The 18,695-nt window shown below is 45.4% G+C and overlaps 1 protein-coding gene across 1 annotated transcript in view; it reads right to left on the reverse strand.

The window, feature by feature from the left end:
• The window catches only part of ATP7B (ATPase copper transporting beta), a 51,222-nt gene extending 32,769 nt beyond the window's left edge, over positions 1 to 18,453 (reverse strand). Inside the window, exons 1-2 of the mRNA XM_068984440.1 lie at positions 18,420 to 18,453; positions 1,231 to 2,401 (exon numbers count right to left, since the gene is read on the reverse strand). Of these exons, the coding sequence (XP_068840541.1) occupies positions 1,231 to 2,374 (1,144 nt within the window). The 5' untranslated portion in view covers positions 2,375 to 2,401; positions 18,420 to 18,453. The remainder of the gene's footprint in view (positions 1 to 1,230; positions 2,402 to 18,419) is intronic.
• Between the last annotated feature and the right edge of the window lie 242 nt (positions 18,454 to 18,695).

Here is an 18,695-nt window from a genome sequence, read left to right on the forward strand (position 1 = left end):
AGTTCAAGGCAAATTTCTTTTTACTGCCACAGACTTGATTCCACTGTTGAAAGACTTTAAGCCTCATGCAAACAGCAGATGGCCACTCCACACTGCACTCTTACCTTCTGAGGACAGGATTTACTGTCCTGCTGTTTTCCTTACTGATTTTTGTTTAAAAACAAAACTCCTTCCTGAAACTTGGTACAAAGACAAAGCATAGGGTGGGGCCTAGTTCCTCCTCATGACTCACCCACTCCCATGGGTGTGTGTACAGGGATCTGAGCCCCTCTGAGCCCCCTGCCTAGGAAGGGCTCCTCTGGGGGGAGGTGAGTGGGAGTGGGCCATGAGGGGCGGGGGAGGGAGGGCAGTGGCTGGGTTTCTGCCATCTCCCATGGCTCACTCCCACCCTCCCCCTGCAGAGGAGCCTTCCTACCACCACCGAGCCCCCCATCTCACCAGCCCACCCCTGCGGCCCAGCATGGTTTCCCCTTCTCACTACCACACGAGCTCTCCAGAGGGGCTACGCCTCACTGCCCAGCGGCCTGCAGCTCACACAGGCCTGGCGAAGGGCAGAAACACGACAGGCGCCAGGACATCGTGCATGGCTCCATGCAACGGAGGTGGCGGGAAAAGCAGCGTGTGAGTGGCTGGTGGGTCAATGGGAGGGGGCTTGGGGACAGCCACCACCCAGGAAACCGTCTACTGAGGTGGGGTCAAGCCTGTGGGCACCTCACTTTGTGAAGGCAGTCTTGTCCCCCTTTTCTCACAGCCATGGCTGGTGGCGGGGGAAAGGAACCATCGTCCCGCCTTTCCTTCATTCCCACTTTCAACAGAATGGGCTCCAGGGGCTGAGACCAAGGTCCTGTTGTCTCTATTATTCTGTTTTGTTCAGCAGAGAAATCTCCGAGCAAACGAAGATGGCTCCTTTAGAGAGAGGAGGGCCAGGTGTTCTCACAGTATGTTTTTTACAAACAACACAGGATCAGCATTCTCTTCAGAAAAGAAGCCCAAAGTCCAAGGAACTCAGCATTGAGTCCCAGTGACCTGAGAGGCAACACAGAAACACCCGGGAATTCTAGCTCCTCAATCCAGACAACTGGCCCACCAGCTTACGTTGCAGCATTGTCAGCTCGGAGGACCCGGGAGGCAGGGAGTGTGGCTCACCTGTCCAACCGTGCGGGGACCACGTCGTAAGAGGAGAGAGAATGGAGACGCCCCCAGGGAGCCCTGACGCACATCACCACGTACCAGCCAGGATGGAGGCCTCGAATCCCATGTCCTCCACCGCGGCTCGCAGTTCTTCTGGGTGAGTTCGAGATGGATCGTAGAGAACCACTGCAGTTCCTTCGGCCAAAAAGACTGAGATCTGGTGCACGCCCGCCCTCTGGGAGATCAGGCCTTCAATGGACTGGACGCAGGACTTGCAGGTCATGCCGGCGACGGCCAGCATCATGGTACAGGGCGCACTGGGCGCCGGGGGGATCCTGGAGTCTGGGCCACTCCCTTCCGCCCCATTAGGAAAAGAGACTTTAAAGTTCCCAGGAGGCAGGGCCTCGATGGCCCTCCGCAGGGCCCCTGGGGAGACGAGAGAAGGGTCGTACTGGACTCGGGCAGTCCTGCTCTCCAGGGACACGTGAATACTCTGAACCCCGGGGAGCTGGCCGATATTGTCTTCAATGTTCAGGACACAAGACTTACAGTGCATTCCATCCACTCTCAGGTGCAGGGGGACCCCCTGGCCCCCTGGGGTCTCAGAGTTATTGTCATTCTGATTAACGGGAGCCGGAGGGGCCGCTGAGAGGGTGCTCTGGAGCCGCCTGACGTCTATGGGTCCCAGGCTTACCGGGGCCACCTTGTTCTTGATGACAGCTTCAAACCCCATATCAGTTATGTGGTCCCTGAGGTCTTGGGGTTGGATAAGGTAAGGCTGGTAAGTGATGACTGCCTCCTGGTTGCTGAGCGAGACGCGGACCCTCACGACACCCTGCAGTTTCCCGATCTTGCCTTCTATGGAGCTGACACAGGACTGGCAGGTCATGCCCTCCACCCGAAGCTTGACCACGGCCTCCGAGGTGGGTGAGATCCTGGAGGCCCAGGAGGTGGCCTTTCCCTCGGCCACACTGGCCTGGAAGCCCATGTCTTCAATCTGATGGCAAATCTGCATCAGGCTTACCACTGAGGGCACGTACCTCACCTCAGCGCTGCCCTGCTCCAGGGAAACCTTAATGCTCACAATGCCTTTCAAACTGGAGACCCTGCCCTCAATGGACTTGACACACGACTGGCAGGTCATGCCCACGATGCTGATGGTACCAGCGGCCGTCTGGGAGGGGCACACGCCATCCAGGTCATCCTCGTAGCCATTGTTGTCAAAGGCAAAGCTCTGCTTCATTGCTGGCTGGAAAAGCTTAGACAGGATCTAAAGAAAGAGAAGGAACATTTTTTATCCTTCAAGTGAAACGTTCTCTAAAATCTCCCAGCTTGTCTGGGCCCTGAGAAAATGGAAAACAATACTGCTGGTATCCAAACATCTCAAGAGGACAAGAACATCAAAAGATACTACTCATCAAATGAATGGGCTTCCCTCGTGGCTCAGTGATAGAGTCCACCCGCAATGCAGGAGATGGAGGTTCAATCCCTGGGTCGGGAAGATGCCTTGGAGAAGGAAAATGGCAACCCACTCCAGTACTCTTGCCTGGAGAATCCCATGGACACGGGAGCCTGGTGGGCTACAGTCCATGGGGCCGCTGAAGTCAGACACAGCTAAGCTTCTAAACAACGACAACAACAAATATCAAATGAAAGGATTCGGAGGGGTTCCTTCCAGCTCTTTCTGTGATTCTGAACACAGAAGTCAAAAGCCCACCTTGGTGAAATGTTTTTCTACCGTGGATGGAGTAAACGTTTCCACAGGAAAGGAGACCATGATGGGACTGACAGACACAGGACGGGCATGGGGAGTCTGAACACAGGCAGAGAGCACAGAAGAAGGGCACAAGTCCCTCGAGACCTTCCTGACACCAGTCAACACCTGAAACTGCCCCACTGGGCTTGGTCCTTTAGGCTCAAATTTCGGAGGTCCTGCCGGAGTGCAAATACACAGGATAGCCAACACCCTAATTCTGCCTCTCTTTCTAGGCGTGTCCGTCTCATTCTCTTAGCAGGGGTTAGATTTAATGACCACTAGGCACACGTTCTGAGGACACACCTCCCAGCCCGTGGGGCCAGACCACGGTGCCTGTGACCAAGGGTCAGGAAGGATGCTCCTTGAGCTCAGCAGTGCCCAGGGGACCAAGGGGAGCAGGAGGGGGACAGCTGGAAGAACAGGAAGTCTGGCTGAACAAGGCACTTCTCAGAGATGCCTCCAGAGTGCCCCACATGGACCACTGCAGTTATTACTCAAAATGACACATGCTCCACCAAACTAAAGGGATTCATTTTTTTTTATCTGATCATGGCTCAAGTGTAATTTCCTGAACTCTTCTCTTGATGTTGTGGCTTCAGTCATTCTGCTTAGCAAAATTTCCTCTTCCTAGGATCCCAGCCTCACCATGCTCTTAATTAGATTTAGTTTCTCAGTTCAGTTCAGTCACTCAGTCGTGTCTCTTTGCGACCCCATGAACTGCAGCACGCCAGGCCTCCCTGCCCATCACCAACTCCTGGAGTCTACCCAAAGCCATGTCCGTTGAGTCGGTGATGCCATCCAACCATCTCATCCTCTGTCATCCCTTCTCCTCCTGCCCTCAATCTCTCCCACCATCAGGGTCTTTACAAATGAGTCAGCTCTTCACATCAGGTGGCCAAACTACCAGAGTTTCAGCTTCAAGATCAGTCCTTCCAATGAACATCCAGGACTGATCTCCTTTAGGATGGACTGGTTGGGTTTCCTTGCAGTCCAAGGAACTCTCAAGACTCTTCTTCTTCTTCTTCAGAGTTCAAAAGTATCTTTTCTTTGGTGCTCAGCTTTTTTTATAGTCCAAATCTCACATCCATACATGACTACTGGAAAAACCATAGCCTTGACTAGATGGACCTTTGTCAGCAAAATGTCTCTGTTTTTTAATATGCTGTCTAGGTTGGTCATAACTTTCCTTCCAAGGAGTAAGTGAAAGTGAAAGTGAAGTCACTCAGTCGTGTCCGACTCTTTGTGACCCCATGGACTGTAGCCCACCAGGCTCCTCTGTCCATGGGATTTTTCAGGCAATAGTACTGGAGTGGATTGCCATTTCCTTCTCCAGGGGATCTTCCTGACCCAGGGATCAAACCCGGGTCTCCCACATTGTAGACAGGTGTTTTACCATCTGAGCCACCAGGGAAGTCCAAGGAGTAAGCGTCTTTTAATTTCATGGCTGCAGTCACCATCTGCAGTGATTTTGGAGCCCCCAAAAATAAAGTCTGACACTGTTTCCTCTGTCTCCCCATTTATTTCCCATTAAGTGATGGGACCAGATGCCATGATCTTTGTTTTCTGAATGTTGAGCTTTAAGCCAACTTTTTCACTCTCCTCTTTTACTTTCATCAAGAGGCTTTTTAGTTCCTCTTCACTTTCTGCCATAAGGATGGTGTCATCTGCATATCCGAAGTTATTGATATTTATCCTGGAAATCTTGATTCCAGCTTGTGGTTCTTCCAGCCTAGCGTTTCTCATGATGTAATCTGCATAGAAGTTAAATAAGCAGGGTGACAATATACAGCCTTGACATACTCCTTTTCCTATTTGGAACCAGTCTGTTGTTCCATGTCCAGTTCTAACTGTTGCTTCCTGACCTGCACACAGGTTTCTCAAGAGGCAGGTTAGGTGGTCTGGTATTCCCATCTCTTTCAGAATTTTCCACAGTTTCTTGTGATCCACACAGTCAAAGGCTTTGGCATAGTCAATAAAGCAGAAATAGATGTTTTTCTGGAACTTGCTTTTTCCATGATCCAGCGGATGTTGGCAATTTGATCTCTGGTTCCTCTGCCTTTTCTAAAACCAGCTTGAACATCAGGAAGTTCACGGTTCACATATTGCTGAAGACTGGCTTGGAGAATTTTGAGCATTACTTTACTAGCATGTGAGATGAGTGCAATTGTGTGGTAGTTGGAGCCTTCCTTGGCATTGCCTTTCTTTGGGATTGGAATGAAAACTAACCTTTTCCAGTCTTGTGGCCACTGCTGAGTTATCCAAATTTGCTGGCATATTGAGTGCAGCACTTTCACAGCATCGTCTCTTAGGATTTGAAATAGCTCAACTGGAATTCCATCACCTCCACTAGCTTTGTTTGTAGTGATGGTTCCTAAGGCCCACTTGACTTCATATTCCAGGATGTCTGGCCCTAGGTGAGTGATCACACGATCGTGATTATCTGGGTCATGAAGATCTTTTTTGTAGTTCTTCTGTGTATTGCCACCTCTTCTTAATGTCTTCTGCTTCTGTTAGGTCCATACCACTTCTTTCCTTTATCGAGCCCATCTTTGCATGAAATGTTCCCTTGGTATCTCTAATTTTCTTGAAGAGATCTCTAGTCTTTCCCATTCCATTGTTTTCCTCTATTTCTTTGCATTGATCATTGAGGAAGGCTTTCTGAATCTTTTCTTGCTATTCTTTGGAACTCTGGATTCAAATGGGTATATCTTTCCTTTTCTCCTTTGCTTTTCACTTCTCTTCTTTTCACTGCTATTTGTAAGGCCTCCTCAGACAGCCTTTTTTTTTTTTATTTTTCCATTTCTTTATCAGTACTATTACCTGCTTCAGACGTTTGGGCATAGGATTTTATATATGGTACCTGATTATAAGAAAAAAAGTATATGTCACTAGGCACCTATACAACCCTGCTCATCTTCAGTTGAATCTCCATTATGTGGACTGATCTTCTCTGTCCCTGTGTATAAAATGCAGGTATTTTTGACTTCAGCTTTTGAGCAGCTTAACAAGATGAAAATTTAAATAACTTTTGAAACAGATTATGAATGTTTTTTTGTATATCCACAGAGGAAATCATAAGCTAATTTGGGATTAATAATTACAAGGAATTTTTAGAAAAATATTTTTAAATAGAGGAAAGGGAATAATTAAGTAATTTATGAGTGTGCACTAAGTTGCTTCAGTGTTGGACCCTCTGCGATGCCATGGACTATAGCCTGACAGGCTCTTTTGTCCGTAGGATTCTCTAGGCAAGAATACTGGAGTGGGTTGCCATGCCCTCCTCCAGGGGATCTTCCCAACCCAGGGATCGAACCTCCGTCTCTTATGTCTCCTGGGTTGGCGGCGGTGGCGGGGCGGGGGGGTTCTTCACTGTTAGAATCTAGTGTTTCGGTTATTTGTTACCACGTGACAAACCAAACCTGGTGGCTTACAAAGACCGTGACCGCTCACAGTTTTTCAGTTCAGACAGGTTTGGCAAGAAACGCTCATCTCTGTTCCATAGAGTGTCATCTCGGGTGACCTGGATGGGGCTGGGAACTATCTTCTAAGAAGATAGTGCATTCACGACATAGCTGGCAGGTTGATGCTGGCTGCTGTTGGTAGGGGCCTTGGTTCTCTTTCCTGTAGTCTCTCTCCATGGCTAGGCTGGGCACCTCACAATTGGGGTTTTCTGGGTTCTGCGAGGGAGTGTGACAATAGTAAGCATTCCTAGAGAACAAGCGCTTACCAAGCCTCTGTCTGCATCACACTTGTTAATCTACCACTGGCCAAAGCCCCTTGCAAGGCCAAGCTCAGTCAATACAGGAGAGAATTACATAAGGGTTTACATACAAGGAGGCGGAGTTCACTGAGAAGGCCACTCAAATAAGTCCATCACAGCATGCCAGTGCGACTGAGAGGGAAAAAGAATAGTACACACACAGATATTTATGTATGGATGGAGTTATCTCTACCAGAATGTGTTGGCACTGAGTCTGTGGACTGGGCAGCTGAAGGGGTCAGGTAGTTGGGGTCAGGCGTAGGAAGAGTTACTTTACACTGTGCAACTTATACAATGTATAAGCATTACTGGATTCTAAAAAAATTGATTTAAAAATTAAAATAATGTGAGCATAAAGGAGATCCAGAGCAGTGGCTTGATTGTAACTGGTATGAATCAAATCCTCACTTAACTGAATCAAAACCTCATTTAACTAAAAAAAAATCCAGCAAAAACTACAAAGATATTCACTTTAAAACAGTATTTTAGTAAACCAGAAATCACCTCCTTATAATAAGACATAACTCTCAACCAGTCCATTGGAAAAACAAATCCTTAATGATTTACTACCAATTTCTTTGTCTTGGTCCTAGGTCGACATACAACTCACCAAACCCAAGCCACAAAGCTGGCTCTTAATCCCTAGATTATTGATCCTGTTAATATGTTCCTCCTCAAGGAATTTGCAGAAGTGTTGGAAGCCATTTGTTTGTAGCAAATGATTCTCAGAGGTCTCCCTTTTAAACACGCAGTTTTCTAAGGACAAGCAGTTATGAAAGACAAGGTTTTGCAAATAACACAACTTTGCGAAACACCAGTGTACCTGTTGGTTTAGCGGCAACCTTACAACAGCTGTCAGGTGTTTGGATCATTTCTAAGTGAACACACAGACTGTATGTACTTTTAATTCTGTTCTTCGATGAAGACAATCTCTAGGGTAGGGGAAAACTCATCTACTGAGTTCAAACAAACACATCTAGGTTGAAGGGTTCATCAGAAGTAACAGACATGGTAAGTGGACACAGGGAAGAGGTTCCGTCCAGGAAAAACCAGGTGGAACTGCCAATGTTGTTTGCATCCCACTAAATCACAGACTCCTTGAGAATAAACACTGGGGACTTCTTCTGCAGGTCCAACACCAGGTTACCAGCTTTGGAATTTTCAATAAACTATCAGTACAGTAGACATCAGGATGAGAAGGGCCTGGAAATACCTGGGAAGAGGGTAATTCTACAGAGAGGAATCCAAAAGTGAATTTCCATTCTTTGCTACCTCTCTAGGTTTCTAGGTCTCATGGAATTTGCTGAGAGTACCAGGACTTTCCAAAGAAGGGCAGGGAAAGAAATATAAACAGTTTATTCACTAAGATGGAGCCAGGAAAGGATAAGATCTTTGGATAGGCCATTCTAATATGAAGAAGTTGGAAATGAGGGTGGCATGTTTTAAGCAAATTGTTCAAAGCGAGACTGAAACTGCAGAGCCCAGAAATGACACACCCTGTTAAAAATGGCTGTGATCACAAATCAAAGGGCAAATACTTTTACATGCACAAGGAAAGGACCACTAACCACTTCTGAGATCTCTTCATTACACCTGGATCTCCAGCATCCTTAGGTAGGATACCACTTGCCAATATATCTTGAGACTACTTTCACTCTGAAAGCTGTAGAACACCCTTAACAACTTATGAGGCAAAAATATTATTACATGCCTGCAACTTATCCAGTATATAACCTCCACCCATACAACTGTATACACCTGAACTTTCAGGGAACTGAAAATACAGAAAGGTCCTGATTTTTTCCATATGTACACAGACCCAATAGGTAGCAAATAGTTAATGATTCTCAGTGTTACTTTATGAGGATGGCATTTTATATTCCTAACGCTCAAGATAATTTTGTAAGGAGATACTCTTATCACCATTTTACTGCTGAAACAGACTCAGGGGTTTATCCAACGTCACAAATAACAGAGCTGGGATTTAAATCCAGCTCAAAGTCCAACAGGCTTTCTATTTTTCAAGGAAATCTTAAGGTTACTTTTTTTTCTTTTTCGCCATGTTAAGTACAGGAAAAGATTACAATGATGGAAGCGCAAACTGAAGAAAACAAAAGCAGCCACATCCTACTGCACGGGAGGAGAATTCACCACCCTAAAACACATCTTTTCGGCATATTGTTTCAAGCTAGTTATTTTTGGGGTAATAGCCGACACTGAAAGGGCTCTGAAAACCAAGTAAGAGTTGCCTTTTTGGAAGAAAGACTTTTATTTGTAAGGGAAATCTCCCTCTGTCCCCAGAAGAGGAGGCTGATCAAATCTCTAGAAACTCGACTGATGGATGGAGACACCCTGTCTCCCTGGTGGCTCAGAGGTTAAAGCGTCTGCCTGCAATGCAACGCGATTGATCAATGGAGAAGGAAGTGGTATAAATGTCTACCATGATCACTCTGTTTCCTTGCTTTTCCCGGTAACTTGCCCTGACGCTCCCACCCTCAACATCTGTGCCTTTGGTATTTGAAGTGAGGGTTTCGTTTATTTCGGTGAGTTACTTTTTCCTGGTGTCTCCCATGTATTCATGTTATTTAACTTTTGTTTGACTGTCTCCCGTCAGTCTGTCTCAGGTCAATTTCATTTTTGGACGAGCCAGAAGAAAAAGAAGGCTAGAGGAAACTTTCTCCCTCCCTGACACTACCTGTCAGGTAACAATAGACTCCTTCGAGGTGAATGAACACAGTATACGGAGGTGAGGGTGTGGCTGAGATCACTGGGGGGCCTGGCCCTAAGCCTAAGCAGATAGATACTAAGGCCTGCAACCCTTAGTATCTGCTTTATTCTTATCTGAGAATTCCTTAGGCATCACAGATTCACAAGGGAAGGAGGGTCAGAAGGGACTGACTCAAGAAAAGATCCCACCCAAACCACTCCAGCTCCGGGGGGTGGTAATACACAGAGAAGCCTGGCAGGCTGCAGTCCATGAGGTCACAAAGAGTTGGAAACGACTGAGCAACTGAACAACACTCCAGGCAAATAGGTGTCAGTCTCTAAAACCCCCACTGAGAAAAAATCAATCTCCCCAGTGAAACCAGTATGTAAAAAAAAAAAGTGGGCAGTGGGGTGGAGCGGGGTAATTCCCTGGTGGTCCATTGGTTAAGAATCCAGGCTTCCAACATGGGGGTGCATGGGTTCGATCCCTGGTTGGGGAAACTATGATTTCGCATATAACATGGTACCACCAAAAAAAACAAACAAACTGTATGTACATAAATTTAGACAAATACATAGTTAGGTATTAACACATAAAATTGAAGGTACCTATGGGTGAGTTATGACATTCTTTTTACTGTCTGTACATATTTTGCAATTTTTAAAACTTAATGTTTAAAAAAAGGGTCCTACTTTTATACTAGAAAACAAATGTGGTTTTTCAGTTTCTTTAAGGCAAAGAAAATGTCTTGCTAAACCATACTAATAGAAGCAATGATAACATTATCATTGAGATAAAGATGACAGCAATGATGAACAGATGACATGTTTCAACGTGGCTTTATCCTCTGAGCTTGCTTCCCTGGTGGCTCAGACGGTAAAGACTCTGCTTACAGAGCAGGAGACCTGGGTTCTATCCCTGGGTTGGGAAGATCCCCTGGAGAAGGGAATGGCAACCCACTCCAGTTTTCTTGCCTGGAGAATCCATGGACAGAGGAGGGTTACAGTCAGGTGGGGTCGCAAAGAGTCAGGCACAACTAATCCTTTATCCTTATGCGTTAAGGAACATGTTCACTCCATATGTTTAAATATCAGCCCTTCCCATCTGTTGTGAATTTTTTGAAGGGATATCTGACAGCCTCGAGTAGGAGATTCAGCCTTATCTGAGCAAATCCAAGCCTCAGTTTTCTCAGCTGTGAAAGGAGGTAACAATAATATGCACTCCAGTTCGGCAAGGAGGTCTGAAAGCTAAGGACTGAAAGCTGCTGCTTCTGCTAAGTCACTTCAGTCGTGTCCAATTCTGTGTGACCCCATAGACGGCAGCCCACCAGGCTCCCCCATCCCTGGGATTCTCCAGGCAAGAACACTGGAGTGGGGTGCCATGAAAGCTAAAGGAATGTAAAAGGCTAACATCATCAGTTCAGTTCAGTTCAGTCGCTCAGTCGTGTCTGACTCTTTGCGACCCCATGAATCACAGCACGCCAGGCCTCCCTGTTCATCATCATCTCCCAGAGTTCACTCAGACTCACGTCCATCGAGTCCGTGATGCCATCCAGCCATCTCATCCTAGGCCGTCCCCTTCTCCTCCTGCCCCCAATCCCTCCCAGCATCAGTCTTTTCCAATGAGTCAACTCTTCGCATGAGGTGGCCAAAGTACTGGAGTTTCAGCTTTAGCATCATTCCTTCCAAAGAAATCCGAGGGTTGATCTCCTTCAGAATGGACTGGTTGGATCTCCTTGCAGTCCAAGGGACTCTCAAGAGTCTTCTCCAACACCACACTTCAAAAGCATCAATTCTTCGGTGCTCAGCCTCCTTCACAGTCCAACCCTCACATCCATACATGACCACAGGAAAAACCATAGCCTTGACTAGATGGACCTTTGTTGGCAAAGTAATGTCTCTGCTTTTGAATATGCTATCTATGTTGGTCATAACTTTTCTTCCAAGGAGTAAGCGTCTTTTAATTTCATGGCTGCAATCACGATCTGCAGTGATTTTGGAACCCCCAAAAATAAAGTCTGACACTGTTTCCATTGTTTCCCCATTTATTTCCCATGAAGTGATGGGTCTGGATGCCATGATCTTCGTTTTCTGAATGTTGCGCTTTAAGCCAACTTTTTCGCTCTCCTCTTTCACTTTCATCAAGAGGCTTTTTAGCTCCTCTTCACTTTCTGGCCTTTGAAAATGACTATGAAGACAAACAAGGCCTCACTGGAACTTCAAAAGTAGTCCAGGGAAGTAGGCAGGGAACTCATTATTTTCGACCATTTTACTGATAAGAACTAATTATTAAAACTCATGTACACATTCCCCCATCCCCACTCCAATCCCTTCAAACTGTCCTTTAACGCTATTTCACAAAGGTTCAGAAAGAGCTCCCAGTGAGAATTATTTACATTTTATCTACTGATAAAACAAACTCGAACTCAGGCATTTTACTTCAAACACCGCAGAGGACAGTATGCCTGGGCTGTGTGGGTTCCGGCCTGACCTCTGGCCTCAGGGCCATAGCCAGACCTGGTGCTGACGGTGCACTTTCCAGGAAAATCCACACCAATGACCGTTTACTGCCAGTTTCTTTCCCTTGACCACAATGAGGAAAAAACTCAAACCCTTCCTGAGAAATTGGGTGCACTATATCTCACTGTGGTTTTGATTTGCATTTCTCGGAGGACTGGTGATGTTTATCACCTTTATATGCATCTGCTGGCGATTTGTATGCCTTTGCAACAGTGTTAGAACGGTTATCATCAAAAAGGCAAGCGATAACAAATGCTAGTGAAGATGTGGAGAAAAAGGGAGCCCTTGTACACTGTTGGCAGGAATGCAAACTGTTAACAGTTACGATGGAAAACAATATGGAGGTTCCTTAAAAAATTGAAATAGGACTACTATCAGTTCAGTTCAGTTCAGTCGCTCAGTCGTGTCTGACTCTTTGCGACCCCATGAATCGCAGCACGCCAGGCCTCCCTGTCCATCACCAACTCCCGGAGTTCACTCAAACTCATGTCCATCGAGTTGGTGATGCCATCCAGTCATCTCATCCTCTGTCGTCCCCTTCCCCTCCTGCCTCCAATCCCTCCCAACATCAAAGTCTTTTCCAATGAGTCAACTCTTCGCATGAGGTGGCCAAAGTACTGGAGTTTCAGCTTTAGCACCATTCCTTCCAAAGAAATCCCAGGACTGATCTCCTTTAGAATGGACTGGTTGGATCTCCTTGCAGTTCAAGGGACTCTCAAGAGTCTTCTCCAACACCACACTTCAAAAGCATCAATTCTTCGGCGCTCAGCCTTCTTCACAGTCCAACTCTCACATCCATACATGACCACTGGAAAAACCATAGCCTTGACTAGATGGACCTGTGTTAACAAAGTAATGTCTCTGCTTTTGAATATGCTATCTAGGTTGGTCATAACTTTTCTTCCAAGGAGTAAGCGTCTTTTAATTTCATGGCTGCAGTCACCATCTGCAGTGATTTTGGAGCCCCCAAAAATAAAGTCTGACACTGTTTCCGCTGTCTCCCCATCTATTTCCCATGAAGTGATGGGACCAGATGCCATGATCTTTTCATTTTCTGAGTGTTGAGCTTTAAGCCAACTTTTTCGCTCTCCTCTTTCACTCTCATCAAGAGGCTTTTTAGCTTCTCTTCACTTTCTGCCGTAAGGGTGGTATCATCTGCATATCTGAAGTTATTGATATTTATCCTGGCAATCTTGATTCCAGCTTGTGGTTCTTCCAACCCAGGGTTTCTCATGATGTACTCTGCATAGAAGTTAAATAAGCAGGGTGACAATATACAGCCTTGACGTACTCCTTTTCCTATCTGGAACCAGTCTGTTGTTCCATGTCCAGTTCTAACTGTTGCTTCCTGACCTGCATATAGGTTTCTCAAGAGGCAGGTTAGGTGGTCTGGTATGCCCATCTCTTTCAGAATTTTCCACAGTTTATTGTGATCCACACAATCAAAGGCTTTGGCATAGTCAATAAAGCAGAAATAGATGTTTTTCTGGAACTCTCTTGCTTTTTCCATGATCCAGCAGATGTTGGCAATTTGATCTCTGGTTCCTCTGCCTTTTCTAAAATCAGCTTGAACATCTTGCATTTCACGGTTCATGTATTGCTGAAGCCTGGCTTGGAGAATTTTGAGCATTACTTTACTAGCATGTGAGATGAATACAATTGTGTGGTAGTTGGAGCATTCTTTGGCATTGCCTTTCTTTGGGATTGGAATGAAAACTGAACTTCTCCAGTCCTGTGGCCACTGCTGAGTTTTGCAAATTTGCTGGCATATTGAGTGAAGCACTTTCACAGCATCATCCTTCAGGATTTGAAATAGCTCAACTGGAATTCTGTCACCTCCACTAGCTTTGTTCATCCAGCAATTCCTCTCCTGGGTATTTACTTAAAGGAGATGAAAACACTATGCTGCTGCTGCTGCTGCTGAGTCACTTCAGCCGTGTCTGACTCTGTGCGACCCCACAGATGGAAGCCCACCAGGCTCCCCTGTTCTTGGGATTCTCCAGGCAAGGACACTGGAGTGGGTTGCCATTTCCTTCTCCAATGCATGAAATGCACCCTCATGTTCACAGCAGCATTATTTACAATGACAGACATGGAAACAACCTCAGTGCTCATCAGCAGCTGAATGGATATAGTAAGTGTGGGATACATACAGGATGGAAAACTAGTTAGCCAGCAAAAACGACATCCCACCATTCGTGACAACGCGAATGGATCTTGAAAGCATTATTCTAAATCAGAGAGAGACAAATACTGTATGATCTCACTCACATGCAGAATCTAAAACAAAAAGAAAAAGAAAAAAAAAACTCAGAAAAAGAGGTCAGATTTGTGGTTACACGAGGCAGGGAGCTGGGGGGAGGAGGAATTGGACAAAGGTGGTCAAAAGATGCAAACTACTAGTTACAAGATAAGTCCCAGGGATGCAATGTACAGCACCATGGCTGTAGTTAACAGGGCTTCCCAGGTGGCCCAGACAGAAAAGAAAGGCTACCACTACTGTATAGTACGTACAAAAGTTACTATGAGGGTAAATCTTGAGTTCTTATCACAAGAAAAAAAATTTTTTCCCTTTAAAAAAAAAAAAGAGATGATGGATGTCACTAAACTTATTGTGGGTGCTCATGTCACAATACAAGTCAAATCATTATGCTATACAGCTTAAACTTATACACAGCACTAATACATCAATTACATCTCAATAAAACCGAGAGAAAAAAGAATGAGGGGGGAATATAATAATGAAACGCAAAAGCAAATTAGCTGTCACTTTTCACCCAACAGGCTGGAAAAAGAATTTAAAGTTTGACGACACAGTAAGAAAGAGAATTGGGGAAAAGAATTCTCAGCTACTAGTGGTAGAAAAATAAACATACACAACCTTTTTGGGAGGAATTAAGCACTATTTGTCAAAATAGTAAGTGCCCCTGTCCCAGTACTTCTGGGAATTTCATCATATAGACCCATAGGGCCATGAAAATGTCCATTTCTATACTCCATACTGAAATGTGGCAACCATCTAAATATTCTTCTGTACAGAACAGTTTACATAAGGTGTCCATCCAAAAGAATTTTATGCAGTTTTTTTAAAAAGGTGAATCTACATGTATTGCCATGGAAATCTATCCATGATAGATTAAAGGGGAGAAAAGCTGTAACCCTGTATAAGAGCATATACTATATCCTACTTTTCTAGAGGAAGAAAACCTCACTCTTATACTTTGTTACTGATGTTTATATCCTGTGGATACTAATTTTAGGAAAAAATTAAGAAAATACAATGACACGTTCCCTAGAAAAGTGCGTACCACTGTAGTACTGCTATCGGCGATTCCATGACAATTGGTTAGTGACTTCTTTAAGTGACTGGATCACCCACTTCATCCATTTTTTCCCCTTTATTTAGCTGGGATACACCTGTGCCAGCTGGGTCGTCTTGGTTTCATGCAAGCAAGAAAAACAAAACAAAAAAACCAGCCTGACCACCTCTCACCCAGCACAGAATCCTGTATGTTGGGACCTCCCTGGTGGTCCTGTGGTTTAGGCTTCACCTTCCAGTGAGGGGCGTGCACCTTCAGTCCCTAACTGGGGAGCTAAAATCTCACATGACTTGTGACCAAAAAACCCAAAATATAAAACTGAAGCAATATCGTAACAGATTCAACAGACTTAAAAAAAATCTACAGGTAAAAAAAAAAAATCCTTAAAAGCAAAAAGAATCCCGTAGGTTGCTTTCTAAAATGGTCAGGCCCACAACCCAACACCCTCATCACAGTCGTCAACGAGTTCAGTGTTTGCAACACCACTCCTTTCTCCGGCCACAGAAATCCACTTCCGGTTCGTGTATTTGTTGAGTCAAGAGTTCGCTCACCGTAAACTAATATACTGTCAGATATGGAAGAGAAAGACGAGCAACGCAGCGGCCAAGCTTGGCCACAGGCAAGGAGTAGGGAGGCTGGGCGGGCAGATCTGAGTGCCAAGAGGAACTCCGTACCACCCTCCAGCTGGAATGAGGGCCAGGAGCCTGTACTTTCCACAGCTCCTCAGTGGGGTTCTCAGAGGCAGGAGCCTGTTCCTTTCCAGGCCACTGTCCCGGGCCTGAGAGGAAGCAAAGAAAGACCCGGGGAGGCCTGCGGACAACAGGGCTAGCACAGCCAGGCCAGGGCGCCGAGGCCGCCTTCTCCTTCTTGGTGCGCATGCTCCTGGAGGGGTGGCTGTGCCTGTGGCGGGGTACTCGAGAACCTCCCCTCACACAGTCCGCTCACACCAGCGAGAGGAGGAGGCGCTAACAAAGTGGAGGCAGGGGTGGCCCCTCCAGGCTCGGTTCTGACCAGTTATGCCTTTGCAAAACACAGAAGAAACCGAGGGCTTGCTCAACAACGTGTTTTCATTTTACATTGTACAGAACGTACTCTATCTACACTTTACAAGAAACGTAAAAAGTACACAAATCCACTAACTACAGTTTTGAAATGCTTTCTTCAGAGCAGCTACCTGCATCTTTTGTGAACCATGCACTGCCCAAAAGGTAACTTTTTGTTCACTCTATGTTAGCACTCTTCAATCCTCAGAAGAAGATAGGGTTTTCAAACACTATCTCACCCAGCATGTTAATACTTCCCTGTCCCAACAAAAAAGCAAGGGGCCTGTCCTCAGACAGACCTGGGATTCAACCCTTCTGGCGGATTATCTAACCTCTTGATCTCAGCTTTTCTGTCTGCTAAAAGAAGACGATGATGACATGGAGGTGACAAGTCCCTTCCAGTACACCACGTACTGGAAGTTATCTCAAGTAGATCCAGAGTTTGATTTATAACAGACTTTGAGTCAATACACTGTTAACAGCGAACCAGTACTCAACTGTAATTGACGTTTACTTTGGTTTTTAATCATCATAAACCTACTACAAATTTCCCCCATTTGGGGATAGTTAATTCAAATTATATTATGTATAAATATGTCCCATGGATAGAGGAACCTGGCGGGCTAGAGTCCAAGGGGTCACAAAAGAGTCTTAGTGACTAAACAACAAATATACATGTTTATATATATATATCTCTTTCTATATTTCCACAAAATATTAAGTATAAAAAATACAAGGTATGTAATACTTTTGTACACATACACAAACTCACATATGTTCATATGTGTAGTGGCAAAATGGCTGAAGCATACAACTGCTTTAAGTCTTTATAGTTTTCTATATTCCGCTGCTTCATGTTAAATTTGCTGTGCATAATAAACAGGTGTTAACTTTTATAATCAGAGCTTCAGGAAAACAAAAAAAAAAGCTGCAACTGTGCTCAGAAACATTAACTGGCCAACACAGTTCCACCAGACATTCAAAGTGCACCAAACACATCTCCAGAGTTAGGAATCCCACTGAAGATCATTTTGGTAGGGACAATACCATTGTGAGTGTATATAGTCCTCGACAAGGTGCTTTCACAACCCAGGAGGCAAGACTTCTCATCCCAGGAATCTGGAGCTGGAGCAGTCCAAGCTCACCTGCCAGATCCCACAGCCCAGTAAGGGTGCAGACCCTAACCTGACTCTTGCAGCCACAGACTCCACCCTGGCCTCTAGCCTGGCCCCCCTGAAGGGCTCCCGAGTCAGGTTCTGGTTGTTTCCCCAGTCACATGAGGTTAGAAGTGGCCATCAAAAGTCATTAGACTATTTCCCATTCAGATATCTCAGACATAAGTTGAATTTTGTCAAGTAGTAGTCTGAACACTTTAAAGAAAAGCTCTTAAGCATTTTACACACAAAAAATTATATCTTCCTGTCTTACAACATTCAACTAGAAATATGAAAGTTCACTGTGTACTGCATAAATGGACGTTCATAAATCTTCAATGTACACAAACCTCTTTCATTTCAAAAATCTCAACTTACAATATCTCCTTTAGTTTTACAGACTTTTTAAACAACACCAGAAGAAACAAAGATAACTCCTAAAGGAGCAAAAGACATATGAAATCTTCCCTTTATGTCTATGTAGTAGCATTTTTTCCCCATCTACTCATGGCAATGAAAAGAACCCCACACAGACCACCTGTGCCACCTGGAAATACCACTGAAGCACCATTTTTACAAAACATTAGTCACACTGCCCTGCTTTTGAATGTGACCTGACGTTTGGGTTAACAAACCTTCCATTTGTTTAAGAGCAGGTTCACTTGGCAGCAACATTTTCAAAATGCTTATTTAGTTGAAATGTGAAGATTAACACAAGAAGGTACACGTGTTAAAAATAAATAAAAAGAGGGAGAAGATCCATTTCTGTCTGATTTGCATTTTGAGAAACTTGTTCACCACAGAGGCTTAAAAAAAAATCCTGTAAGTAAGGAGCAACAAAACCCAAGCTTTATCCACCGTGGACTTAATCTCTGGGAAGTTCCCTTGGGCTCCTCCTGGCTCACTCCATGCCCCAGAGCCACTCTACTGGCCCCTCTGATGTAAGACAAGCAGGAAATCTCCATCTATAACCTGGAACTTTTATAAGAAGCCCTCCTGGCTTGTCAGCCCTTCTGCAACACCACTCACCTGCTTGGAACTGATCTCTTCCGATCCATTCAAATCCTTCTGTGAAAATTCTCCTTCCTCTGATGGGGGAGGGCATTCCTCCTCTGAAATCACCGGCCTGCTGGAGCCCCCGGTCCCAGGGCTCCTCTTGAAGGACCACCGTTTGTGGACAGTCAGCAGGGTCACCTGTGGGTCACCCAGAGTCGCCAGGGAGGATGGCTCGGGGTTCCCGGGGGTCTGGTCCCCAGCTCTCTCCATCGCTGCGTTCACGCCTTTACCTCGCAGTTCACCTTCTCC

This window comes from Capricornis sumatraensis, chromosome 12, assembly GCF_032405125.1.
Source record: "Capricornis sumatraensis isolate serow.1 chromosome 12, serow.2, whole genome shotgun sequence".
In the NCBI taxonomy this organism is placed as follows: domain Eukaryota; kingdom Metazoa; phylum Chordata; class Mammalia; order Artiodactyla; family Bovidae; genus Capricornis; species Capricornis sumatraensis.